We start from the raw sequence: 27,821 nt of genomic DNA, 5'->3' as shown, positions 1-27,821 counted from the left end.
AACTGTGCAGGTCGAGCCCTTCAGTCTAGAAACCAGTGACACTGAAATGGCAGCTGTAGAGAAAGAACCCAACCCTCACACACTCCACAGTGCCCATCAAAACTAAATAACGATCACAATCAAAATGAAAACCCAGAACAACATTTTCCTTCCAATCATTTGTAGCTTTATTACATAAGTGCATCTAGCATCGGTGAGAAGATTTCATATTTTGTGTGACTCTTTAGTAGATATTTAATATCATTTATTTTCAGTGAATATCACAATTTAAAAATACTCAAATTAAGTGCATCAGAAAAAACTCTCCATCAGAGAGTTGGGGCTGCGGGGCCGGAGAGTCGGGCCGCGTGGAGCTGGGGCCTGTGGTCTCTGCGCCTGGCCTGCTGGGTCTAGTCCTCCGGCACAGCGCTCACTCTGTACAGGTCGTGCCGGCGCTGGCTGTGGATGGGGATCTGCTGCCGGACCTCCGCCAGATACTGCAGGTCTGCGACACAGAGCAGACAGTGGGCCACTACAACACTATACTGAGGCTCACACTGAGACTTTAATATGAGGCCTCACACTGCTATTGTAGCACAAACTGGCTTGACAGTACTTTGTCACTACGACACAGACACTAATCACAGCAGACACACTGACAACACAATGCAACTCGGGGTCAATGCCTGATTATCTCAGTGCACACAGGGGCATCTGCACCAGCCCCAGGGCAGCACGGGAGCTCACCGATATCAGCATACACGATGGTCTCCTCTGCATCTGCCGTTGCAATCACCTCCCCCCTGAGAAACACACACAGTCAGTGACGCACAACCATCAGAGAGAGAGATACAGACACAGACACACAGATAGCTAGTGCTCACTGACCAGGGGTTGACCACGGTGCTGTGACCCCAGGCAGTGTAGGAGGCCGTCTCATCCCGGGCCGGAGAGGCTGTGGCCACGAACACCTGGTTATCCACCGCTCTGAGGAGAGAGAGGGAGAGAAAAGGAGGTGAGGAATGAGAGAAAAGGGGACACCATGAGATTCATTTGCAGAATCTAATTTTCATCAACACCGGCTGCTCTGAGTCGACTACCATGCACTTCTGCCACCGAGTTCAGTGGCCTCTACTGCCCTCAGCTGATCTGCACACGGTCTGCGATTAGAGTTGACACAGACTGTTTGTCACAGTAATCCCAGAAGGACTGTAGTAAAAAAAAAAAAACTAAAAAACACTAAACATCCATACAGGGCTGCCACAGTGATGTTGAGCCGGTCAGTACAGCAAACACAGCGCACACCAGCCACAGACTCTGATAGATAACACTGCGTTTTACTGACAACCCCTCCCCAGGCCCGCGATGGGACAGTCCTCAGGGCACTGACCTCCCCCTCTGCAGCAGCTCCCAGTGGGCCGGGCCAGTGGTCATGTTGAAAGCCCCAGGGTACACCAGCAGCTGGCAGCCTGTGGGCACAAAGAACCAGGGGGGGGGGTCAGAAGGAACCAGAGCACACAGACCTCAACACGCCTCACCTGAGCACAGGCGTGTGCAGAGCGGGCCTGCAGGTCTTACAGGAAGTGCGTCAACAGCACGAGTGTGCAGAACTCTGCAGGGATACCTGGATCTAAGGGTAGTTAACATGAATGCAGTTCCCTCTGGTGGTACACAGCGGTAGTGCAGGAAGGTTGAGCAGCAGGTATAAAAAGGAGCCCATGCTGACTTCTCAAGCAGGTGTGGCCCTTCTCTGCTGTGCCGAGCTGCTCCACTGGGGCCACATGCCCAGGGCCCTCAGACTCCCTTTACACATCTACAACCCCTGAGACTATTTGTATAGAAACACCTCAGCTCCTGCTAGAGCAGATGGCCATGTGATCAGAACCAGGGTGGCCCCCGCTGACCTCCCCCCGAACCTCCACCAGACCCCCGGCGCTCTCACCGCTCCTGGTGTAGATCTGGGCCAGCTCTGCGAAGCGCAGGTCATAGCAGATCCCCACGCCGATCTTGCAGAAGGCTGAGGATCAAACACAGGGAGCAGCTCTCAGACAGGAACCTAACCACCACGCCCCCTTCCCCTCGACAGAAGTCTACTGTGGATTAAAGGTGCCAATGTGACCCAAGACAGACTCTGTGCACAGTGTGTATGTGGGGGGGGTCCTCCGTGTCCGTCCTCAGCACAGCACCTGTGTCATTGTCACGCCACACGACGGATCGGTCAGCACTCACGCGTGTCGAACACAGAGAAGCTGCTTCCTGGGCTGAGCGTCTCCGACTCCTGGAAGCGAATTTTCCCAGGAACATCGATGTCAAACAGGTGGATCTGGATAGAGAGTGTGACAGAGTGAGAGAGAGAGAGAGAGAGAGAGAGAGGCATCGAGGGAAAGAGAGGGACAGAGAGCTGCTGTGTTCAGACAGCGGGGGACTGCACATCTGCCCTGACGCTGCAGGAAGTGTCTGCAATGCAGCTGCGACAGGGAGAGTCCGAGCTTTTGGCAGACTGTGTGTGTGTGCGTGTGTGCGTGTGTCTCTGTTAGAATCGAAGGGCCAACAGTGAGCAAGCGTGAAGAAATGTAGACAACGTGTGTCCTGCAGTAATCAGTGTGTGTGTGTTGCAGCGTTGCCGGTTCCAACCTTCCTGTGTTTGAGTAGCAGGGAGCCGTCGGGGCCGAACACAGGGCAGGTATTGTACAGCTTCCCCCCGTCCTCCTCAGGGATGGAGCCTGAAAAACACACACACACACACACACACACTTCAGAAAGCACGTCAGATCTGTCCTCAGAGCCACTGACACACAAACAGGCAGGAGAGACAGGATGCATCACCCTAGAGCAGGAGGCGTGAATGTGTGAACACCGCCTCACCTCAGCCAGGTGTTCAGTGCGTGAGGGCGGTGTGTGCGCGTTCAGGCGTCTCACCTCCTATCAGGTACACTCCGCTCTCCTTTGCCGCCTCTGACAGCAGCTGGCTGGACTCTCCGGGGATTCGCTCGGCGTACTCGGGGAAGAAGCTCGTGCCATACGGGGAGTTGAAGCACTCCTGAGAGCAGCGCGGACAGGCAGAGGTCACAGAGAAAGACGGACAGAGAGACGGAGACAGCCACAGAGGCCTCCCGTACAGTAAGGCGCAAGGCCTCGGAGTGTGACACTTTGAGAGGATAATTAGTGTTACATTATAGGATCGAATTGCTGTTTACTTTTAAATATGTGTAATTATAGCAATCGATCGTTATAGATTATAAAAACACTTGTGTGTACAGAATCAACGACGATACAATAATAGGAAATGAGTCTCCACTTTGTAAATTCCCTTCCACAGCAGCAAACCAGTACAGATTGACAGAGCGGTTCTCCATATCAGTCAACACTGATCCAACAGATCACCCCCCCAGACACACCCAACCCACCCGCCTGACCTCCGGGTCTGGGCTGACGCAAGTCAGGGCGAAACAGCGGCGCTCACCGGCAGCGTGACGACCTTTGCCCCCTGCCCTGCGGCCTCCTTCACCAGGGCGCGGGCGCGGCGCAGGTTGTCCGTCTTCACAGCGGACACATGCAGCTGCACCAGGGCCAGCCGGAACTCTGCAGGACAACAGCGGCTTCATCACCCGCTCCGGCAGCTGGTCTCAGCCCGGGGCTCGGGTCAGAACCGTCACAGACTACCGACACTCGAGCGCTTACCGAGTATCATCAGGTTAATGAGATCAATGTGAAGCAGTTTGTGTGATAAAATTAACTCTAAATAAACGAATCACTGCAACATTCTATATACATCAGAGCAGTAACGGATATATTTAGGTTTAGCCTTGACCACACTGCTAATGACGTGAATGAGAATGCTCCTATATTTGTCAGTATTTCACAAGACACGGCTGTGGGACAGGTGGGACAGGTGGGACAGGTGGGACAGGTGGGACCAGAGAGTGTGAGCAGAGAGCAGCTGGAGACTTCAGAGACAGCGCAGTGCAATATATAACTCACTAACAGAGGCCAGGACTCACTGACCGCAGCGTCCAAAGGTCCCGAGCCTGAGAGTCACTGGCCTGTTAAACCAGGATGCAGCTGTTACACAACCACAGCTACTGATACACTAGTAAAGGGGGGAGAGGGGGCATTAATTCTCCCAGCATATCCAGGGATCTCGCAGTTCATTACAGTATATCTCAATATAAAGTATTTCCTCACCTCTCAGGATCTACACACAGTCACCGAGAGCTGTGATTGGCTGCTCTCAACAGACTGTGTGTGTGTGTGTGTGTGTGTGTGTGTGTGTGTACATCAACCTGCACACGGCTGGGGCATTAGCCGCACATTATTTGCCCATGCATGCACACAGTTAACGCCTGTGTTTGGCTCCCTACTGCAGAGCCCGTCTCTGTGGGTGTGCAGGGTTGAGCTGATCCAGCAGCAGCTCTACTGTCTAGGATGCATCTGCAAAGGAACCGACAACGGCTCCACTTTACTTTACTGTACCTTTACTGAGCGCATCGGAGCAGCCTGCTGAGCAGCTGCAAACAGCGCCCAGGACTGCGGACCAGCATGTGTTAAACGTGTTTATCTGACCGAGTATGACCCACGCGTATATTTGTACCCTGTAGTTAACATGTGCATTAGGTCTTATTTTGGGAAAGGCAAAGGTACTTACTCGTCATTGCTTTTCCTAACGCAGACATACCCCGACACAGCAGACACTGAACGTCCAAGCCTCTGCCGGAAGTATATGATATTCGGTCGCAAAGCCTTCTGGGTCATGTAGTTTTATTCTCAACCGCCCACAAATATGGGAGAGTGGTGTGCTCCTGCAGGACCAGGGCTGGAGACCCTGCTGCACTGGACGGTGTCTCTCAGGACACAAGAAGAAGAATTATTATGCATGTGTGTTAGAGCGCTGACTTCGGTCAGTCGCTCTCCATCAGGTCCGCTGTGAAAGTTTCGTACAATCCGCCAGAAAGACTCAAATCACTCTCATTGGCTACTGTACAGCACAACCCGCCAATCAGAAGGCTTCCTCGGATTCCATCAACCCATCATTTGCATACCGATATAAATAAATAGGCATCAGTTTCAGCAGGCGACGCACCGCCAGTGTCGCCTCCCTGGGCTCATCGCGCAAGGGACGCAGAGATCCATATTGGTTTTATTTTGACTTTTGATGTGAACAATGCCCGACCCTGCCAAGCTGCCAGTGCCAAAGAAAGGCTCCAAAAAAGCCGTCACCAAGATAGCGAAGACGGGCGGAAAGGGGCGGAAGGGACGCAGGAAGGAGAGCTACGCCATCTACATCTACAAGGTGCTGAAGCAGGTGCACCCGGACACCGGCATCTCCTCCAAGGCCATGAGCATCATGAACTCCTTCGTCAACGACATCTTCGAGCGGCTGGCCGCCGAGGCGTCGCGCCTGGCGCACTACAACAAGCGCTCCACCGTCACGTCCCGGGAGGTGCAGACGGCCGTGCGGCTGCTGCTGCCCGGGGAGCTGGCCAAGCACGCCGTGTCCGAGGGCACCAAGGCCGTCACCAAGTACACCAGCTCCAAGTAGCATCCCCCGCTCCCCCTGCGCCGCCTGCGGGACCTGCGCCTCCCTCTGCGGCTGAGCGCCGCACTGACACCGACGCGCAGCTGCGGGACTGAGATGCACACAGGCGCCGGGGAAGGGGCTCTCGGTTGTCCCTTTAATGCAAACCGAGGACAGAATACTGCGTCGGTGTCCTGTGGGTATATATTGATTTATTAATAAATAAATATATATATAATTTTTTTAAGCATTGTACTTCGGAGACTGAGGTGCATTTTTCGGTTTGAGTTTAGTGCAATATAAACATAACCTTACAACTGAATTGGCGCTTGAATAATTTAAACAATGTAAGCATGCATCGTGCTTTGCTTGTGTATTGCTGTACTGATTCCCGCACCGGCTGTTTGTTTTGCTGCACATAGCGGGGGGTTGTCGCTCGTCTGAGGCTGCTGGCGGTCGGATGTGGCCCCTGCGCCCGGGATGAGCCGAGGCCCGCAGTGAAACTGTGTCTGCACGTCCTTAAGTCCAGGCCACATAATTGAGAGTATAAAAAGTGATTGCCTGTGATGGAGTGAGCTGTGGTTACTGTCCAAAAACTGGAGACTACTTTGTTGCAATTATCTTATTTTGCAATGAAGGCCAATGCAATTACTCCCCACCCCCCACTCCCCCCACCACACACACACACAACCTTCCCTACACAGGCAGAGCAGCACTTCAGCTGAGCAGCTCTTAAGAAAATTAAAAAACATGTTTCAGACAGACTGGGTCCCAGGAACTCACGACAGTGTTTAGACTTCAGCCTTCAGCCCACCGATGTGGTTGAAGAGACAATTTGGGAACATTCAAAATTAAGACTGGATAGGATGCTTGGATCACTTGGTTATTAATGGCAAAGGGTCTCCTCTCCACAATGTTGTCTTAGTCTGTGTGTCCTAAATGACCCAGCGCTGAGCAGTGGCCAATGTGTGAGGTCCAGTGTCCCGGCTCAATAGGACAGGGCTTATTTATCCCACCCTGCTGCAGGAATACAACCTAGATAAACTTAATTTCCCCATCAGGTGGTCCTTTTGTTTTCTGGTGCAGCACATAGTGCCTTAAACCCCCGAAAGGCAACTTGCTGTGTCAGGATGAATGGGCTGTACGCAACACTTCATTTCAGACTTTGTTTTATGCATCTGACCCCTTGGCTGTTTCTCCTGCCAACAGATGCTTGGACCAGTGCCTGAACTGGAGCACAGGAGATGATGGGAGTAATGATATGCGAGAGACCAAGGACTCTGCCAAAAGCGATGCATTTTCTCTGCATGGTGCGCATAAACCCCAGGCTCCCTTCAGCAATGCAAGACACCATGCAACAACTACCATGTTTTGGAGACGATATTGACTAGTTTGAAAAGAACCAGGAAAGCAAGAACAAAATCTGGGTTAAATTGTAGGTTTATTAAAATACAGAGACAAAAAAAAAAAACATAAGGTGCAGTTAACACAAAACAACTGTTATTACTACAAATAATTCAGGTATTTTTATCTCTTTACAGAATTAGAAAAGCTGAAGCATATTAATGAGGTCAATTCAAAAGACATGTTCCAGAGGATTTCCCCGTGTGGCACTACAGCCCCTGCACACCTCACCCCTCTCACCCCAAGTGGTTGTTTCCTTTTCGTTTGCATAGGAGCTGAAGTTTGAAGACCCCCTATAGTCTGCAGAGCGGAGGGGTGGGGGCGGATGGGGCAGCCAGGGCAACACTGTAGAGCTCTGGATTTCTTAGAGGCTATTTGTTGTCACATATGGCTGTGTTGACGTACCGCCTCACAATCGTGCACAAACACACAAAGTAGTGTTCCCGTCCCGAGAGAGAGAGCGTGCATGCGTGTGCGTGTAACAGTAGAGTTCGAGAGGAAGAGAGACAGAAGGTAAACCGCCTTACATGACCCTGTCCTCCGTGCCTATGGGCCCCCGTGCCGTGACCTCCCAGACGGGACAGGACAGCCGAGTTCGTTCCCAATCAGACCGAGACCCCACAGATTCCTCAGACAGACACACTGACCACACAGAGTCACAGGGAGGGGGCAGACCCTGGCAGTAGAGTAAAACACCTCTTACTGCGTCTGCCTGCCATCTCTCTCCCTCTCTCAAAACTGATGGGACACCAGCAAAACCTGCACTCATACCCTTCAGGTCCCACATACTCCAGCTCTGGGCCTTATGGGGTAACAACACAAGCATACGATATTTACAGGAAGTATTTGTAGTCACCGACACCCACAGCGTTTCAAGGTTAAGGCTACAAGCTGAAAATATTATGGGGCGGATATCAAAATAGAGATTTTTAACGAGGACATTGACCTTGGGGGGAGGGGGGGAAACAACAGACATAAATGTTATGTACACAGTAGCCAGACTGAACCGCAGCCATCAGGCAAACACCGAACTCAGATCCTCTCCCTCTCTCACTCATCCGTTTCTACGCCAAAGAGAATCGATACGAGGAAGAGAGACGCAGCATCCTCCACCAGGCTGGAGCTCCTCCAGGCAAAGCTGCCGACAGCATGGAGTCCAGCCCTGGAGGGATCCCAACATAAAGCAACTGAGAATGCGAGCCAGGGGGGCAGCCTGTGCTCTGAAACGCCCGTCCGGCGAAAAGAACCGTAATAAAGAAAAATCAAACCATTTGGTGCAGGCAAGCGCTGGATGTTTCCAATGAGTAATAACACCGTAGTCAGTTTCTGGTGACTGGTCCTATGAGCCGCAGTGTCTCTCAGATAACACCCTTCTGGCGCACAGTCCACGCCTCTCACAGCTGCTCTCATTAAGGCTAGAGGCAAACGCCAAAACAAAAGATTAAACGGGCCTGTAATAACATACTGCATCTTTTTTTAAGTATTTACAAAAAAAAAAAACGAAGAGGAAAAGAATAAAAAGTGGAACAGACAACAACGCGTCTCCGTCCCCACAGTGGCCGCTCTCTGCTGTGTATATCTGCCCCCCCACTCCGCGGCGGGGAGGGCAGAGAGCAGCGCTGCGGGCCACGCCCAGCCACTTCGCCGTCCCTCGGGGAGCGCCCCCCGTCCTCCACCTCCCGGTCATCAGCTCTCCAGGGCGTCCAGCACTTTCATGATCTGCTGCTTGATGGCTTTGGTGGCGTCGCCGGCATTTGGTATCAAGTATCTGATGGGAGGAGGAGAAGAGAGAGGGGTTATTGTGCACTGCATGATTCAGATACGGGTTCATTTCTATATAGCACTTTCAGGACAGGATGGAAATACAGTTCGAGATCGTCTCCCGATCACCTCTCCACGGCCAGGATCTCCACCCCTGAGGAGCTGCTGTTGCCGAACTTGAAGGTGATGAGCTCGGGGTGCTTCTTCTTGGACGTGATCTTCACCACGGAGTTCAGCGCCTGCCGGGATTGGATGTAGGCGAAGCCCTTCCGAGACGCGATCTCCCGCAGGCAGTACATGTGCGTGGCTGTCACCAGGAGATGACTGCGGGGGCGGAGAGAGAGAGAGGGAGAGAGAGATGGTCCTGTGAGTGCTGGGATGTGCTGGGCGAGGCTTACTTTAATTTCACCGAGATATTCAGTGGCACAATAGATTACTTTCACGAAGACACTAGTAATATGGTGGATTTCCCAGTAATTATCCGTAGAAATCTGTGCATATGCGGTTATTTTCTATCGAGTCAAACCCGTGCCAAGAGCGCGTGGCCGTGCCATTAGCCGCCCGTGTCGGGGGTGCGCAGGCTCACCTGGGGAACATGTGGCCCGTCTCCTTGACCTCGCTGCAGGGCACGTGGTGCTTGATGTCCGGCTTATTGATCCAGGTCTGGATGTTCACCACCTCCTTGCGGTCGTCGTCGGACATGGACGAGCTGTCGATCTCGTCTGCAGGACATTTCAGGTCAGGTCAGGTCAGGACAGGACAGGACAGGACAGGACAAGGGACAGACGTCAGTGCCAGCCAGCGTGCGCATTATTATACAGTGCAGTTTAAGGCATAATACATTTTACAATTTCCGAAAGTGTATACGAGATATACAGCTGCTGCAGTAGCTGCCATGTGTTCGGAGTCTAAGGCCGCTGCAGCTACACTGATGTCTGTCCTGCGGTCGCCCTACTGTCACTGAATTAATGCGACACGCTGCACGTTCACAGATCCGCAAGACACTAATTCCAGCTACATTAACGATCATCTGCAGAGCTGCTCTCCTACACCTTTGATTCTTCTTCATTTTAAATTTGACAGAGATGTAATGATTGTCTCGGCGCAGTGCAGGTGTGCCTGGGGGCTGGCTCCATGCAATGGGGGGCGGGGGTGCGCTCGGGGGACTCACCCGTGTCGTACTCCTCCTCATCTCCGATGCTGAACACCGGCTTCACCCCGCGGTAAGGCTTCCCCACCCGGTCACTGCTGCTCACGTGCCTGGACAGAAGCAGGGCAGACTGAGAGTGGGCCAAGAACATGCACTCACACACGCTTAACACAGAGAGCCACATAGAGGCAGGATGGACACAGTGTCCAGCCGGCAGACAGACAGAGCCACACGGAGGCAGGGCAGACGGAGCCCAGAGCATCCAGTTTGGACACTTGTGCCTTGTTGACCGTTTTACAAATGGGATCAGTCATCTTTTGCAGTGTCAGCTTTACTCTTTAGCAGACGCAAGGCAGCATTTTAATTAGGAGAAGAAAAACATTAAATAAATATATAGATGCGCCTCTCTAGGGATTCCCGTTTCAGGCTTGTAACCCACTTGTGATTGTCACCGAGTTACCCAACTCCCTGTCGGAAAGCAGAGCAGCAGGGTTAGAGCAGAAGTCGTGCCTCTACAGGACCCAGCCTAGCCTACACAGCTCCGGCAGGCAATGGGTTAAAGAGACTTGACACCCCCCCCCCGTCCCTGCAGGTGTGAACAGACCACAGACCCCCTCCCCTGGTCGCAAAACGAGGCAGTCAGCGGTTACAGACACCGGCTCTGCTGAGTGAGAATGAATGTTATTCAGCGCAGAGGGAGAAAAGTGAGATGTGTGAGAGGACAGGAAGGAAATCGATGGCTACAGGAAACAAGAGGACAACGGGGGCCCTGACTGGAGAGCTAACAGCTGAGGTGTCTGGAGTCTTTGCAAACCACGTGTAGACCCCGGATGGAGGTCCTGGTTTCCCTTCCCCTTTTCAGCACACCACAGACACACAGAGAAGAGACATTTCTCGCAGGTCCTATGTGAGGTCAGAGGACCTGGACAGCAGTGTAGACTAGACCCTTGGCTGTTACCCCTCCAGCACTACAGCGCTATCGCTACACTAGCAGGGCCCGGTGTGTTAGGGAAGGTGCGGTTAACCAGGTGGCCAGGGGGCACGCTCTGCAGCGCGGGACCTGGAGGTCAGAGGTTAAACACGCAGCAAGCAGCCAGGTCTGTGTTAGTGAGGAGCCGCGGTGAGGCAAGCTGGCGCTGGCACTGGGTCGCCAGGGTGGGCGGACGGACAGTGCCAGGCGGCGCAAGTGCTCATGCTCGGAGACGCAGGGCGGCTGGATGCGCCGCTCTTACCTCTCGGGGGTCTCCTTCTCGGGCCAGGGCAGAGTGAACGACAGTCTAGTGTGACGTGAAGCACACGACACAACCAGGGCAACAAGATCACAACGTTACAGGGAGTTCAGTGAGAGAGACAGCAGACACTCATCAGACACGGGGCACAGACACGCAGTCCTGCTCAGTAGTACAAAGTAAATACATTTTTCTGCAACACTTAACAGTACACACATTAGTGGAAAATAAAGTAACAAGACCCAGAACAAATGCATCCCAGTGCCCGTCCTGCTCAGGTGTGTGGGGAGCTACAGGGCTGTGTGAGAGGGGGCTGAGACCCAGGGCTGCACTGTCACAGGATTCACTGCAGCGCTTGGCCTGCATGCATCAAAACAAAGGAGGGCTGCCAAAATCGAGCAGACGGCCTCGCTCCAGGCTGCGACCTGCGTCAGAGACCGGCCACACAGCACCGCAGAGACGCACCCCCGCAGCAGGGAGCCTGATCCATACAGACACGCATCAGATCAGTTTTTAATTCACTGTCTGCAGACGCCCTTGTCCAAGGCCACTGGAAGGCTGGTGCTGAACAGATGCCAGGAAACCTGATAATGGGTGTTCTTGGGGAGGTTTTAATCTGACTGGACCTGCCCAGGCTTGAGTGGAGCTCGTGCAGCGGCCCCTCAGTGCCGTGGAGTCCGTGCGCGTCTCGGTGTGGGCGAGTGCGTTCGGTTCGGCTCCCAGCATGCCCCGCTCCCCACCCACCGGACCGCGCCAACAGCTCACCTGTCCACAGGTGTGGAGGTGTTCTCAATGAAGCTGATCACCTTCTCCTTCACGTTCACAGACTTGGACTTGAGGGCGAAGGTCATCTTGTTGACGAGGGATTTCACGCCCTTGCCATCACCTGCACCGTTCACAGACTCGCCCTGAGAGAGACAGAGAGAGGGAGTGAGAGAGAGACAAGAGGACAAGGTTGAGGCCACCATTGTAAGTAACTCAGGAATGTTTCCTCCAGGTGGTGCTACAAACGCTGCTGCAGAGAATTTCCCCCCCAGGGTCTCCTACACCCCCCATTGAGCAGGGCTGACACTCCCAGCCTAACGAGATACGAAGCTCTGCAGTCACAATGCCGTCTTCACCGAAAAATATCACTATTAACGCAAAGCCTGGGAAGCAGACGTCCTACCACCCTCCAGCAGGAACCCCCTGCCCCCGCCCAGCCCCGGCGACTCACGTCTGCGGAGCCGATGCTGCCGCGGGGCCCCGAGGTGCTGACGATCCAGTGCACGTACACATTGTCCGGCCCCTCCACGTTGATGTCAGCCAGGTGCTGCTGCAGAGCTGAAACACACGGGGCCACAAGCTCTCAAACTGGCACCGCCCAGCCCGTTTACACACTGGCACACGGCGCCGCGCTCTCAGACTATTTACACACCGACACACGGTACCACAGGGAGGCCCAGCACGGGGGACAGGCGACAGACACAGGGGCCGATTGGGGCGAGACCACAGTGTGAAACTGGGCCGATCAGTGTGACAAGTTAATCAAATGTTCTAATTTTAGGGGGCTCTCAGTTGTTCCAAGTTCAATTAATCACCACCCCCCTTCCCCCTGACAATGTGCTTATTAACACAAACTCACCCATGAACCCTCCTTTGGCGATGCTCACATATTCCTTGTTTTTCTGCAATGGAGAAAAATTAAATTAAATAAGGTTAATTAAGAACAATGTTCAGTTTTCACTGTGGAGAGGAACGTGCTTCTCTTCCCATCCTCCTCGGGTGCATCTTTATGAAGGTAAGTTGAGCGGTGTGTAGGGGGGGACGTTCAGTTTTAAGTGTCCTGACAAAAAGTCCTTCATTACTGACCTCAATCATTAATTAGGATCTTCAGCAGCAGGGAACAATTCGTCAATGGGCCGATTAAAGCTGTGATCAATTAGTCAATCACGGTCCAATTAAGAGAACAAGGCACTGGCTGGACGGACCCTGTGGCCATCTCCCCCCTGCTGTGCTTGAGAACCCCATCCCACCCTGCGTGACCCCTGACCCCTGACCTGCAGGAAGTGCGCGAGCACCATGTTCATGTACATGTCCTCCTCTTCGCGCCCGCTGCCCATGAAGCACAGGTGCTCCCCGCTGGCCACAGAGCCGGACTCCAGGGACTGCTTCTGCGCCTCCAGCAGGGACTTCACTGACAGCGCGAACTCGGAGGGGTTCTGCAGCATCTGCGGCACGAACACAGGGCTCAGACACCGAGGGACACAGACACACAAGGGCTGGGACCCCGGGGGACACAGACACACAGGGACACCTTCAGCCCTGAGAGACAGCGCCGGACACAGGGCACTCACCAGGTCCGAGTCCAGGTGGAAGGCGGTGGACAGGTGTCCGGCATTGTACTGCTCCGCTGGCCGGCAGTCCACCACGAAGAAGCGAACGCCCTCCTGCACCACAGACGGACACGGAGACAGTCAGACACATGGAAAGGCACCACTGTCACACGAGGGCTGGAGTAACTGTCCATCAAGCCCTTTCTGAAGGCAAAATGTGGACGCCTGCACGAGGTTAAGGCCAGGTACACAATGCGGGCTCACACTGTCCACCGTGTCTTCTAGGTGGCACTGTCATCTGGTAGGGATGTAACGTTATTATCAATTTCATGGTATCGCGATAGCAAAATTGTCTATCAACAAGGTCACATGACTGTATGAAACGATAAGTCTTCTGGGCAAAAAGTGTAGTTTTTTCAGTCCAGTGGAGCTGAGCGGAGGGAAGTGGGAACTACAATTCCCATCGACCCATGTGTGCCCATCATCCTTTGCGCTCTGCTGCCTCTACAGATCCAGTAGAGCGAAAATGGCGGATGCTGCTAGTGGCGAAGGAGAAGAGAGAGATTTAGAAATTGCGGATGCTAAAGCGAATTTTAAATCTGAAGTGTGGAAGCATTTTGGTTTCCCCGACAAGAAACGAGAAAGGAGAAAAGGTGACGGACAGACAAAAAACGATATGCAGACACTGCCAGACTGTGGGGGAATACGACTAACATGAAGAGCCACTTGTTAAATCATCACCCCGAAAAGTTTTGTGAATATACGAGGAACAAAATCCAGCCAGGCCAAAAGAATATAAAGGAAGCGTTTACAACCTCACTCCCCCATAACACCGCGAGAGCACAAGAAATCACAAGTTGCATCGGTGAATATACAGCCAAAGACCTACAGCAATTTTCGGTGGTGGACAACAAAGGACTAAGGAGTTAAGTAAATACGCTGGAGCCAAAGTGTAAAATCCCATCACGGCCATACTTTAGTCAAACGATATTACCAGCTCTCTACAAAGAGAGAGGGGCTAAAGTTGCACAGAGCCTCAAACAAGCTAGTGCATCTCGCTCACCACAGATGGGTGGATGTTAGAATGTTAGAAAAAAATAGATGTTTCTGTCAAGGTCCAACTGGTGCAATTATTTTATTTTATAAAAGGGACTTTTAGGTCATTTGACCCATCTCATACTATACCTCATACCTCTAAGCAACAGTTATGATTAGAGGATAAAGAAAAGGACAGGGTATGGCATGGTTAATTTGTACATCATTGTAATGTTCAATCATTGTTTAATAAACACTTCCAAGTCTTCATTTGTCTTTTTTTTTTTTTTTTTAATATCGCAATAAATATCGTACCGTGGACTTTATAGTGAGGTATTATCGTACCGTGAGATTTTGATATCGTTACATCCCTATCATCTGGGCACACGTGCTCATGTGCTCGCTTGGAGGACAGGGACAAAAATATGTTGCCAGACATTTGAGGCACAAAACCATGAAGAATTGCCTGGAAAGCAGCCCTGCCAATCCTAGCCCTGAGGGGGGACGGACAACTCACCGCCTGCAGCTGGTTGGCCTGCAGGATCTCGGGCACGGACACGGGCAGACACAGCGCCTGGCTCAGGTCCATCTCCTCCTCCTTCAGGGCCACCAGGCTGCTGCCAAACAGGTTCTGGTTCTCCTGTCGGGAGAGAGGGAGACGCAGGCCGGCCGGGTCAACACAGAGCAGCAGACCACAGCCCGGCACCGGCCCGGGGCTTTCCAAAGCTCTCCTCTCCGGCTCGGCGTAGGAACTGCTCACACACCTTCCTGAGGGACAGCGGGGTCTTGCTGTAGTAATAGTGCGCCAGGGAGAACAGGTCCTCGAGGTCCTCGCACTCCAGGTAGGCCGGGGAGCTCTCGAGCATCTCTGCAACACACGACAAGGGCCATGACTCCCACACACAGACAGGGGGGAGAGAGACGGAGTGGACACAGAACAGCTCTGTCCTCAAAAGAGCAGAGAAGAACAGGAGGAAGCTAAGAAAATGACTTACTGACGATTTCTTCTTTACCGTCTCCTTCCTGAGCCAGAATGCCATCTCTGTTTGGGGGGGGATCAAAGAGTCGAGACAAATTACATTGAAGACGCATTTAAACACAATTTACAATAATTAACATCAAAGCTAGCACATGTTATGGGCCTTAAGTCAATTATATCCAATATGATCACATGACCGATGAGTCATGTGGACATCATAAATGTTAAGCGTTTCTTTTAAGGGATGGGGGGGCGAGTGAGGGCTGGCGGGGTGCACCTACTTGGCATTGACGAGGATGATGAGCATCAGGAAGAAAATGAGGAAGGGGTCGGCCTGCTGCAGGTAGACGTCCCACATGGCCTGCGTGACCTCGGGGGGGCAGTGGCTGGAGAAAAGGCTGCCCAGCTGCACAGGAGACAGACAGACAGACAGGGGTGTCAGAAAAACAAACAAAATGGGAATCATCCAATTGGAGCACTGCAACCAAGCCCAGCGTAAAAGACTTTTTAAGGGGGGGATATTGTGAAGAGTCCCTTGGATGGATGGATGGATGGATGGATGGATGGATGGATGGATGGATGGATGGATGGATGGATGGACGGACAGACGGAGGGAGGGAGGATTACCCAGCTGATGGCATAGGAGTCAGGAGTGATCTTCTTGGTGTCCAGGAAGGAGCAAAGCTCGGGCTCGTGGTACTGCAGCAGCAGCCTGTACAGGTGGAAGGGCCGGCCCTTGGGCACACAGTCCCTGCAGAGAGAGAGCGCAGAGCACAGGGCACTCAGTCTACTATAGACACACACACACAGCACAGGGCAGTCAGCCTACTACAGACACACACACACACACACACACACACACAGACACACACACACAGACACACACACACAGACACACACACACAGCACAGGGCAGTCAGCCTACTACAGACAAGTAAGTAAGTAAGTTGCCCTGGGGAAGGGCCCCGCCTCCACTGTTGCCTGACCGCTGGAGGGGGTTTAGATGAGCCAGGCTGGTTATGCTTGTAACTCCTGTTTTCCATTAGTGAGACACATTCTGCGCGGCTGTTTGGCGACTCATGCCGGCGGTGGTGTGCAGGCGGGGGGGTTACCTGGGGATGTACTTGTTCATGATGGCGTAGAAGCAGTTGTACAGGTCGCTGCGGGGGAGCTGCAGGCCGAGCAGGGGCCGCAGGAGGTGCGGCCAGTTGAGGTCAGGGGTGAAGGTGATGTTGCGCGACTTGCAGTAGAAGGTGATGACCGCCTCGGTGTCGGCCAGGGCGGCGTCCCGGCTCTCCTCCGGCACGGACAGCTGGTCTGCAAAGCACAGCGGGGGCTCAGCACCAGCGGCCACAGCTCACAGCTCCCCCACACCCCAAAAACACACTGCTCCACTCCCAAGTCAGAGCTCGAAGCATGGCCACATTTGTGTCATCTTTGTGCCGAGGCAGTTTACTGTATTACAACAGGGCTTGGTACGAAAGAATCACAAGACACTCTGCACTTCCAAGAAAAGACAAGGAAGAAATGTCCAAAACAAATCGGACTACAACAACTGCAAAAGCTACATCAACACAGTCTCTGAAGTTCACTTTCTACGAAGACGTGTCAACTGGACAACAACATACAATATATACACACTCCCCCGACCCTCCCTGCTGCACAGCTGGCTTTGTGGGCACGGTTGTTTGTCAGTTTCTAAATGGGAACACATATTAATCAATTAAGGTAATTCTTCCCTCAGGAGGCTGCAGGTGTTGCATAATTGCTCCAATGGTTTCTAAAGGACTGAATTTACCAAACCACCGGCTTAACTGTTTAGAATTACATACACTCAGGTGTTTATAAACTAGTGCAAGAAGGGTGACCTCCAAAACCTGCTGGATAGGGACTCTCAGGGCCTGGGCTGCAGACCACTGCTCTACACTGTACTGTTCCTGTCTGTCTGTGCTGCTGCTGGTTATTTGTATTTATTTATTAGCAGACATCCAGGGCGATTTACAAAACATAAGTAGTGACGCCTGCATGTTGACAGGGTGAGGACTGTCGCCACCCCACCCCAATTGTACCATCGATTATCCATCCTGGATTAACACTGAGTAAAAATAGTTGTGCCCCCTTAGTTATTTCCAATGCCCCCTTGTTGAGTTAATCCTGCCACCGGGCCTGGGGTCAACCCTGGCTGGTTGTTACCGAGAATCGAAAATGTAACGTACTGCACACAGAACAGCACTGCATCATGGGTAACGGGATGGTCACCCAGCAATGGAGGACACTCACCGAGCAGCTGCTGGCACCGGCTGTGAATGAGGCTCTGCTCGGGCAGGTCCAGAGAGCCGTCCCAGGAAGCCAGGCTATCCCCCTTCCCGGCCACGTTTAGTGCAATCTGAACGCAGGCGAGAGACAGAGAGAAACAGAGAGAGAGTTGATACTCTGGTAGATATTGGTTAAGAAAGACAGTGACTGTTTACAGACATGACCTTATGCTGCTCAGCATAAATACTTATTTCCCTCATTAACATGCAAATCAATTTATAACTTTTTTGAAATGCGTTTTTCTGGATTTTTTTGCTGTTATTCTGTCTCTCACTGTTAAAATACACCTACCATTAAAATGATAGACTGATCATTTCTTTGTCAGTGGGCAAATGTACAAAATCAGCAGGGGATCAAATACTTTTTTCCCCTCACTGTACATATGTATGGCTATGTACTGTAGCCTCTGTATATACAATGAATATATTTGTATAAATGTGTTGTTAGGCTATAGATTAAAAGCCGGCTGAAGTACAAGCACAATTCTTGAACAATCAAGATTTAATATGTATTGGAAACCACAACATAATGGCAGTGGGTTATACACTCACCTAAAGGATTATTAGGAACAACATACTAATACTGTGTTTGACCCCCTTTCGCCTTCAGAACTGCCTTAATTCTACGTGGCATTGATTCAACAAGGTGCTGAAAGCATTCTTTAGAAATGTTGGCCCATATTGATAGGATAGCATCTTGCAGTTGATGGAGATTTGTGGGATGCACATCCAGGACACGAAGCTCCTGTTCCACCACATCCCAAAGATGCTCTATTGGCTTGAGATCTGGTGACTGTGGGGGCCAGTTTAGTACAGTGAACTCATTGTCATGTTCAAGAAACCAATTTGAAATGATTCGACCTTTGTGACATGGTGCATTATCCTGCTGGAAGTAGCCATCAGAGGATGGGTACATGGTGGTCATAAAGGGATGGACATGGTCAGAAACAATGCTCAGGTAGGCCGTGGCATTTAAACGATGCCCAATTGGCACTAAGGGGCCTAAAGTGTGCCAAGAAAACATCCCCCACACCATTACACCACCACCACCAGCCTGCACAGTGGTAACAAGGCATGATGGATCCATGTTCTCATTCTGTTTACGCCAAATTCTGACTCTACCATCTGAATGTCTCAACAGAAATCGAGACTCATCAGACCAGGCAACATTTTTCCAGTCTTCAACTGTCCAATTTTGGTGAGCTTGTGCAAATTGTAGCCTCTTTTTCCTATTTGTAGTGGAGATGAGTGGTACCCAGTGGGGTCTTCTGCTGTTGTAGCCCATCCGCCTCAAGGTTGTACGTGTTGTGGCTTCACAAATGCTTTGCTGCATACCTCGGTTGTAACGAGTGGTTATTTCAGTCAAAGTTGCTCTTCTATCAGCTTGAATCAGTCGGCCCATTCTCCTCTGACCTCTAGCATCAACAAGGCATTTTCGCCCACAGGACTGCCGCATACTGGATGTTTTTCCCTTTTCACACCATTCTTTGTAAACCCTAGAAATGGTTGTGCGTGAAAATCCCAGTAACTGAGCAGATTGTGAAATACTCAGACCGGCCCGTCTGGCACCAACAACCATGCCACGCTCAAAATGGCTTAAATCACCTTTCTTTCCCATTCAGACATTCAGTTTGGAGTTCAGGAGATTGTCTTGACCAGGACCACACCCCTAAATGCATTAAAGCAACTGCCATGTGATTGGTTGGTTAGATAATTGCATTAATGAGAAATTGAACAGGTGTTCCTAATAATCCTTTAGGTGAGTGTATACAAGACCCTTGTCATGTGATTTTGTAGGTGCTGCATCTGCGGGCCCCGAGCTGCCTCCTGTGGTCCCAGTCCCAGTTTCACTGAATCTGAATCTCTGCCTCTCCAGGGAAGAATAGCACACTGCAAGATCCACTGGGTATAGCCACAGCCATAGGCCACCCTGTTCTCTCTGTGGCCCCAGACCGCCCTGTGTCCGAGGCTGTGATCTGAGCTGCAGCCCAGGGGGAGGGGGCCAGTGCAGTGCGTGTGCAAACTGAGTTGGGCTTTTGCACCACTTCACTGAGTATTGATCTGCTGCTGCTTGGGGGGAGAGGCCATGTGCAGTGTGGGGGCACTCAGGAGTGTGAGGCGCAGTTAGGGACATTATCACTGGAAAACACTCTCTACACTGATACCACTTACCCTCTATACACTGAAATCGAGACCAGACCAGTCTCACCCCCCGAAACACACACTCACAGCCGGCTGGCCCCACCTTACCTTCCATATCTGGGCCCTCTGCTGGGCAGGCAGCTCCCGGCCCTGGATAATGTTCCTCACCGTCTCCAGGTCACAACCTCCCGAGTCCAGAGCCTCCGCCAGCTCCCGGTCCCTGAGAGAGGCAGGGGATACAGGTCAGTCCATGATGAGGGACAGCCTCAGCCCCAGCTCAGTGCGAGAGGCGTTAGGGCTGGGTGATATGGCCAAAATTCAGTATCACTGTATTTTTCACATTGTTGACGGTATGATGGTATTTTTTAATTATTTATACTGTTCGTAAAGCAAAAATAACTGACATTGAATTGTTTCCCTGCTGTGTGTCAGTTGTCTTGAAACCAAACCAGAATGCACCTTTCTTCGGGACAGATTCACTGGGGTCACTTTGCTGTGAAGTTTCACCACATTACTCTCCTCCATCTCGTCTTCATTCATTGGGCAATTATTACTTCTGTATGTTTATGTCTACACACAATACACATGGAATTATTTTCGATATTTGGCTGAGGCACATTCATTCCAGAACAAGGGTGGCGCTGAGAAGCGCAGTTCCGCACAGAGACTCAGAGAGGCGTGTTCTTGAGTGTTTCTGCGTGATGCCACTAAGCCCCGCTCACAGAAATCTGCGCAGAATCGCACAGCGCAGCTCTGAGAAGCTGCTGCGGGAGGTGAGCTGTGGCTGTGAGACAAGATTATACAGAAATCAAGAGGGACGTGCTAAGCTGAATGAAAACTACTGCTCCCCCTTGTTAGGCGAATGTCAACTTTCACTACACAATGAAGCTGTGAACAGCACTGTCAAAACCATAGATACAGAATTCTAGATTGACACTTGTCAATGCTTTATTAAATAATTACATCAATTATTTTGAAACATATCATGTAAATCTAGGATGCACAATAATTAAGTTGTTACTTAAATGATTGGCAATTCTATTTTTTGTAAATAAAAACTAAAATAATATAAAAACTAAAGTAATCCAATTACATCGATTTCTGCAGGGTTTGTGAAGAAAGGTGGTCGCGTTCTTGTAGCGCAGATTTGCGCAGTTCTGCAGGATCCAAAAGATCCCATTGGAGGAGCCGGGCAGATCTGCAGGATCCAACAGAGCCAATTGATGGAGCTGGGCAGATCTGCGCAAATTTGCATTCACGAACAGTATTGGCGTTCTTTGGTCAGATGCATCTCATGTCAGACAGCGCAGTCTCAAGCAGCCGGTGCAGCAAGTTGTGGGATACGCGAACACGATCCAGTTTATTGGTAGTTGAAAGTGTTTAGACTGAATGACACGGTAATTAGTAAATTATTTAATTTAGCATAGAAAACTTTAAAATACCGATATGAAGCTATAGTAAAAGTCCAAACCAGTCCGGTATACCGGCCAGCCCTAAGAGGGGTTGGGGTTAAACCCATTAAATCGCAGTTCTAAGTTCTCACAATTCTCATGCCCTTTCTGCATTTCCCAAGAGCCACATCGTAATAAATACTCTCTCTAATAGTAATTAATGTCCAGTTTCAGTGTGTGATCTCAGAGATGCACATATGTAGGAATCCTTGAGAGCCAGGAAGGACCAGTCAGCATGCAGTACATGACGTATGTAGGAGGGAGGCGTATGAGCAGACTGAGGAGAGAAGAGCGGGGGTCAAAGTCTCTGGGCTCTGAAGTCCCTTTGCACTCTGAACTCTGAACCTGAGCTGCCAGCTCACACACAGGAAGTCAGTAATAAGGCCTGTTATCTGTGGGGCAACATAGCACTCAAATGATCATATAAATACAACCTTTGACACTGTACTAAACACATTTTCATGGCACTGAAACATTACGATGACAGTCGTTCAAAGAACACAGGACCAGCTGAGAACACCCTCGTTATTCCTCAGCATGTGACAAGGTCTTGTTCTCTTGTGGGGACCTTTATTATTGTAATTATTATTTAAAAGTAAATTTTTCCCCTCTGGCTCATGGTTTTTAGATGCAAGAAGCCTTTCAACTTTCTAAATTGTGTGTTAAAAAGAAAGCACTACAAAATGCTTTTTATTCTGTTCCACTTTCGCCCGGCTCTGCCAAAATGAACAGAAGCTGGTTGATTGTACCCTGCTGCACTGTGTTGGCACAGTCGGATGACTTACAGAAATAAAGATGGCAACTCTACTCCTGTCCTGGTTTTCTGTTTTGCAGACTCCTTTAAAAACTTTAAATACTGGGAAGCTCCTCTCTGTAGACTGTACCATCGACCAGGACATCCAATACAGAATCAAACATGCCTCATCCTCTTTTGGAAGACTGAGAAAGAGTCTTTAATAACAACAATCTGCTCTTTCAGACCAAAGTTTCTGTCTGTCAGGCAGTGTTGTCCACCGTACAGTACAGATGTGAAACATGGACGCTCTACACCCGGCATCTGAAACTGCTTGAAGCCTTTCATATTAAATGTCTGCAATGCATTCTGACGTTAACCTGGTGTGACCATGTTCCACACTGAGATCCTACAGAGAGCCAACACCAGGAGCATTGAGGGCACCATCACTCTCCGCCAGCTACAATGCCAGTGGATCGCCTCCCGAAGCAGTTATTGTATGGACAGCTGCATACGGGGAGTCGCTCGGCTCCACAGGATCAGCAGTCACTGCCTTGATGGAAACTGCTGCAAATCGCTCTGCCTGTCGACAACAACAGTGCCATGAAGGGGTCCAGCTGTCTCAGGAGCAAAGGACCGAGAAACAACTGGTGTAATGTCTGAGGAGGTACATGGCCAGGGCTGCACCCACCCAAATGACTCGGCTCTTTGTTTGCCCTGTCTGTAGCAGACAGTGTGCATCCCACATAGGTTTATACAGTCATCAAAAAACTCACAAGCAGTAGTGGAAGTCATCTTCGGTTTATGAAGGACATACTAACATGGTCGCTAACCTACCCGGCTAACCTTTCCAGTGTTTGTTTGCGGTTTCGTGGTAGGGGTTTAGGCTTAAACCTATACACAATGATGTAGTCCTAAACTAGGAAAACTAGACATGGAGACGTGTATGCACTGATGACGTGTTTAATTAGTATTAAAGCAAAACATGGCTTGATTGGTGTTGTCTCAGTCCAAAAACGACTCTCCTGCTTTGCTGTATTGAGCCGAGTAAAGACCCTGTTGTTTAATTGCACTGCCACGTACGAGCAGAATTATATTGAAGCAGAATACGCGTTTGAAGCCGGATACAGCCAACATAGCCTGTGCACTGTACAGCACAAATCGGCACAATTGTAGCATAAAGGACATACACCACTCTTAAGTGATTAAAATATAAATGTGTAATATCTCAAGAATCATGTTGGTACAAACAATTATTTTTGCTACACAAACCAGCACAAACATAGCACAAACGAATTACACCACTTCGGATCGATTTGGAGTTTGATGGGGTGCTAGGTGACGCCATCGCTGATAATTAAAAAATGAATATCTAAAAAACTATAACTGCACTGATGAAAACAAATACGGCACAAACCAGCACTAACGTAGCACAAACAAAAGAGACTATCTTGGGGCGATTTGGACGTTGATGGGTTGCTGAGTGACGTCACAGCTCTTAAAATATAATCTTTAAAATCTCTGGAACCATACCGGCATAAACAATGATTTTTGCAGCACAAACCAGCACAAATGCAGCACAAACGAATGCATACATTTTTATTCATATTCTGAACACATGGGGTGCCAACTTCACGGAGGTTAATTTCCCTATTGTCCCTATTCCCTATAGGAAAATGCCAGAGTGAGGGTCTCCAGACGTGGGGTCTATTAGCTCTGTCAGCTACATTAACCACTCATGAACAAGTACAAGAGCCAGGGAACTAAAGTGCCACGCAGAAAACATGCCGGCCGTTGCTTGTCTGGGGAAGCCAATATATCACAACAAATCAATAAACGAGCACAATAACAGCCATGCCCATTCAGTCCCAGGTAGAGTTTTAGTAGGACCAGTTACATAATTCAGTTAATTATGTTGTTAACCAAATAATGAAAAGGACAGGGGCTGGTGTTTGAGAACAAGGTGCTCGAACAACACTTGCCAAAAGCTGCAGCAAAGAGCGCAGGGCAGGACAGAGGGCACTTTGCTGCAGGTACATGCGGGTGCACAGGGGCTTACAGTGGAGGTAGTGTTGCACAGGAAGGGGATTCTGGGTACTCCGTGGGCCGTCCTGACCAATGCAAAGACCAGTGCAAAACCTCCCTCACCAGCAATGTTCGTGTCAGCAGTTATCCTTTCAGAAATCCAACGTTCACAATCACATTTGTAATTCTTCCCCTGCCTCCAGCAAAAGAAAAAGACAACACTAATACAGCAGCATGCGTGAGATTCTTCCAAGCAACAAATATGCCAACCGTCCCAGCGATCACATCTCACTAATACGGTGCAGAAGAGTGTGAGTGTGTGGCAGAGATTCATGTCCAGTAATCATGGTAGCACAGACACAAAGGAGGGAAGATGTGGGCATTGCACTGACACACTGTCTGCCTGCTAAGTGATGGCTCCGTCCTCGCCTCATCGACCCGAGAGGCATCGAGTTACCTCTCTAATGCAGCATCCCCCTCTGCCTCTCTCAGCGGGGGCAGTGCTGTACGCTACACACTTTCATGGAATTGACATGATAAAGCCTATAGGCACAGTCCTAATTTAATAATTTAATAACATGTCCTATATGAAATATGCAAATAACATCCATTCCCACCACTATAATCAATTAAGCATTTTATACTTCAAATTACTACAAACAGAAATGCCTACAACTAGTGAAATATACACTCACCTAAAGGATTATTAGGAACAACATACTAATACGGTGTTTGACCCCCTTTCGCCTTCAGAACTGCCTTAATTCTACGTGGCATTGATTCAACAAGGTGCTGAAAGCATTCTTTAGAAGTGTTGGCCCATATTGATAGGATAGCATCTTGCAATTGATGGAGATTTGTGGGATGCACATCCAGGACACGAAGCTCCTGTTCCACCACATCCCAAAGATGCTCTATTGGCTTGAGATCTGGTGACTGTGGGGGCCAGTTTAGTACAGTGAACTCATTGTCATGTTCAAGAAACCAATTTGAAATGATTCCACCTTTGTGACATGGTGCATTATCCTGCTGGAAGTAGCCATCAGAGGATGGGTACATGGTGGTCATAAAGGGATGGACATGGTCAGAAACAATGCTCAGGTAGGCCGTGGCATTTAAACGATGCCCAATTGGCACTAAGGGGCCTAAAGTGTGCCAAGAAAACATCCCCCACACCATTACACCACCACCACCAGCCTGCACAGTGGTAACAAGGCATGATGGGTCCATGTTCTCATTCTGTTTACGCCAAATTCTGACTCTACCATCTGAATGTCTCAACAGAAATCAAGACTCATCAGACCAGGCAACATTTTTCCAGTCTTCAACTGTCCAATTTTGGTGAGCTTGTGCAAATTGTAGCCTCTTTTTCCTATTTGTAGTGGAGATGAGTGGTACCCAGTGGGGTCTTCTGCTGTTGTAGCCCATCCGCCTCAAGGTTGTACGTGTTGTGGCTTCACAAATGCTTTGCTGCATACCTCGGTTGTAACGAGTGGTTATTTCAGTCAAAGTTGCTCTTCTATCAGCTTGAATCAGTCGGCCCATTCTCCTCTGACCTCTAGCATCAACAAGGCATTTTCGCCCACAGGACTGCCGCATACTGGATGTTTTTCCCTTTTCACACCATTCTTTGTAAACCCTAGAAATGGTTGTGCGTGAAAATCCCAGTAACTGAGCAGATTGTGAAATACTCAGACCGGCCCGTCTGGCACCAACAACCATGCCACGCTCAAAATGGCTTAAATCACCTTTCTTTCCCATTCAGACATTCAGTTTGGAGTTCAGGAGATTGTCTTGACCAGGACCACACCCCTAAATGCATTGAAGCAACTGCCATGTGATTGGTTGGTTAGATAATTGCATTAATGAGAAATTGAACAGGTGTTCCTAATAATCCTTTAGGTGAGTGTATTCTGATTACATTAATGGATAAGGGCGTCTGCCAAAAAATAAAAATAATAATAATAATAATTAATGGTTTAAACCAAAGCAAATCTAAAAGTGAACAAATTATAAACTGCATGTCTGAATGTCGAGAGGGAGGTATCATGGCTGGCGTGTCCAGGGAGGTGACCACCCCCAAGCATGCTGCGCACGCCAGCAGTGCTGAAAACCCATACTAATTGCCCGATTGTGTCCTGCGGGCTCATTACATGATAAATGGCCTATAGAAACAACAACATAAATAAAATCTCATCACAGTACTGCTCTCCAGTCCCTGCTACAGCAGCTGGTCTAACGCTTTGCTCTCAGACACCTACATTAGCACCAATGGGACAAAACCCATGGCTCACAGTGCATCAATTCCCTTTACTACCCACATCCAAATCAGTGTTACAGTGGCATGCTTTCCCACACCCTTCATATTAGAGATTTGCATGTTTCAAACCTCTCTTAAGCACTAACAGAATAATAGTAGTAGTAATACAGGTGCACCTGTTTGGGGGTTTATATTATGTGAGTTGATTAATTCGTTGTATTCAGTACAGCGTTACAATTCAGAAAAGTGACTAAATAGTGCGTCAAGAAGAGCGAAATGTGATCTGAAGGGGGAACTTCAATGATTCCCTGGGCTGGGTGGGAGTGACAGACAGCTCTGTCGGTGGCCAACACACACAGCACGCTTTTCGCTTGAGATTAGTTGCAGAGCCCTGTTGATTTGTGTGTGTTTGCTTGCTTACCCGTACCAGTCCTATTTTAACTGCTATACAACAAACTTGAAAAAGAGGAAGGATCAGATTCCCAGCTGAAACCCGTCGTGCTGCGCAAACAGGAAGTGCAGTTCTGCAAAGTTTGCAACAAATCAGAATCGGACTAATCCGTCTAATCCCGGTTTAGTCCTGGTATGCACACTGGACAGCAGTGTAATAATGTGTGCCCGACACAAAGTAGCGGCTTTACATGCGTACAGCGGCGTGCGCACACACAATGCAACTGATATAGGACCAATAAAAATCAAGATATTATCCAGCACTCGTGTGTACTATTTCAATGTGTTAGATCCCGTTTCCAGTTGCAATGGCTGTGTTATTGTATCTGTGCTCGAGGGAAGCCAAGCAGACAACAAAAGAGGCGCAGTTGCGATAATAACGCACCGGTGGACATTACTGCACCCCATCGCCGCCGGAGAGCACTGACTGACCCGAGTGAAGGCTCGGTCTGCGGCCGGACACACGGGCCATCGGCACCGCTTCTCACAGCCTCTCGCCTCTCAGGGCCGAGGGAAGGAGCATTAATAACCCCGTCCCGTCCCCACTGGGCTGGGCTGCTTCGGGAGATACCGACACAAGGAGCCGCCGACCCTGCGGATCCATCCCCTGCCCGAGCCGGACCCGGGCAGCACCACCCGGCACACTCGCCGTCCTCCCGTAGGCCCATCCCATCCCGCCCCATCCGACCACCCTCGCCCCCGTTGCCTGTTTGCCGCAGAGACGGGCTCCCCAGGCCGGCTGTGCGGACACCCTTACCAGCTGCCCTGGAGCACAGCCTCCTCTGTCTCCGCCATTGCTGTTGACGTCCACGTCAGAGCTGCCGTAAATGCCAGCGCTATGTCGCGAAGCCACAGCCGCAAAGATGGTGCTTGGCAATGGCACTTGTTGAAATTATTATTGTAATATAATGAGCCTACTACCACTTAAACAATAGTGATAGTTAATAATGCTTTACTGCACTCAAAGCTATAGTTATCATATATAGTTTATATCAAACAGCTCCTTCATCATTGGCATGAACCTGCGTGCTTTAACAAATACTTTCCACTTCCCTGGATCCGTTTCTGATTTTCTTTG

General features: G+C 50.1%; 3 protein-coding genes across 5 annotated transcripts; 1 reads left to right on the top strand and 2 right to left on the bottom strand.

The window, feature by feature from the left end:
- Positions 1–143: 143 nt before the first annotated feature.
- Positions 144–4,861, bottom strand: nit2 (nitrilase family, member 2). Its single transcript, XM_066706036.1, has 10 exons — positions 4,625–4,861; positions 3,443–3,561; positions 2,899–3,019; positions 2,614–2,702; positions 2,209–2,302; positions 1,922–1,996; positions 1,370–1,448; positions 868–966; positions 727–782; positions 144–484 (listed from the first exon to the last, which is right to left on the bottom strand). The coding sequence occupies exons 1-10, from the start codon at positions 4,650–4,652 to the stop codon at positions 390–392; spliced, it is 855 nt and encodes a 284-aa protein (XP_066562133.1). The 5' UTR covers positions 4,653–4,861; the 3' UTR covers positions 144–389.
- A 146-nt stretch (positions 4,862–5,007) lies between these two features.
- On the top strand, positions 5,008–5,749 carry LOC136750889 (histone H2B type 2-F-like). The gene has a single exon (XM_066706037.1). It carries the CDS (start codon positions 5,141–5,143, stop codon positions 5,516–5,518), a length of 378 nt encoding a protein of 125 aa, XP_066562134.1. The 5' UTR covers positions 5,008–5,140; the 3' UTR covers positions 5,519–5,749.
- Positions 5,750–6,916: 1,167 nt separating this feature from the next.
- tbc1d23 (TBC1 domain family, member 23) lies at positions 6,917–27,606 on the bottom strand. 3 transcript variants are annotated; one of them, XM_066706034.1, is made up of 19 exons: positions 27,501–27,606; positions 19,933–20,044; positions 17,648–17,753; positions 16,480–16,684; positions 15,995–16,118; positions 15,649–15,773; positions 15,384–15,430; positions 15,153–15,256; positions 14,906–15,028; positions 13,375–13,467; positions 13,078–13,248; positions 12,663–12,705; positions 12,255–12,361; positions 11,804–11,946; positions 11,042–11,086; positions 9,831–9,919; positions 9,246–9,381; positions 8,789–8,983; positions 6,917–8,666 (listed from the first exon to the last, which is right to left on the bottom strand). In XM_066706034.1, the coding sequence occupies exons 1-19, from the start codon at positions 27,536–27,538 to the stop codon at positions 8,585–8,587; spliced, it is 2,088 nt and encodes a 695-aa protein (XP_066562131.1). In that variant the 5' UTR covers positions 27,539–27,606; the 3' UTR covers positions 6,917–8,584. The 3 variants fall into 3 exon arrangements, with proteins under 3 accessions (XP_066562131.1, XP_066562130.1, XP_066562132.1); XM_066706033.1 differs by having other exon boundaries at positions 13,078–13,467; XM_066706035.1 differs by lacking the exon at positions 11,042–11,086.
- Positions 27,607–27,821: the final 215 nt, after the last annotated feature.

This window comes from Amia ocellicauda, chromosome 6, assembly GCF_036373705.1.
Source record: "Amia ocellicauda isolate fAmiCal2 chromosome 6, fAmiCal2.hap1, whole genome shotgun sequence".
In the NCBI taxonomy this organism is placed as follows: domain Eukaryota; kingdom Metazoa; phylum Chordata; class Actinopteri; order Amiiformes; family Amiidae; genus Amia; species Amia ocellicauda.
This window is presented reverse-complemented; position numbering and strand designations above follow the sequence as displayed.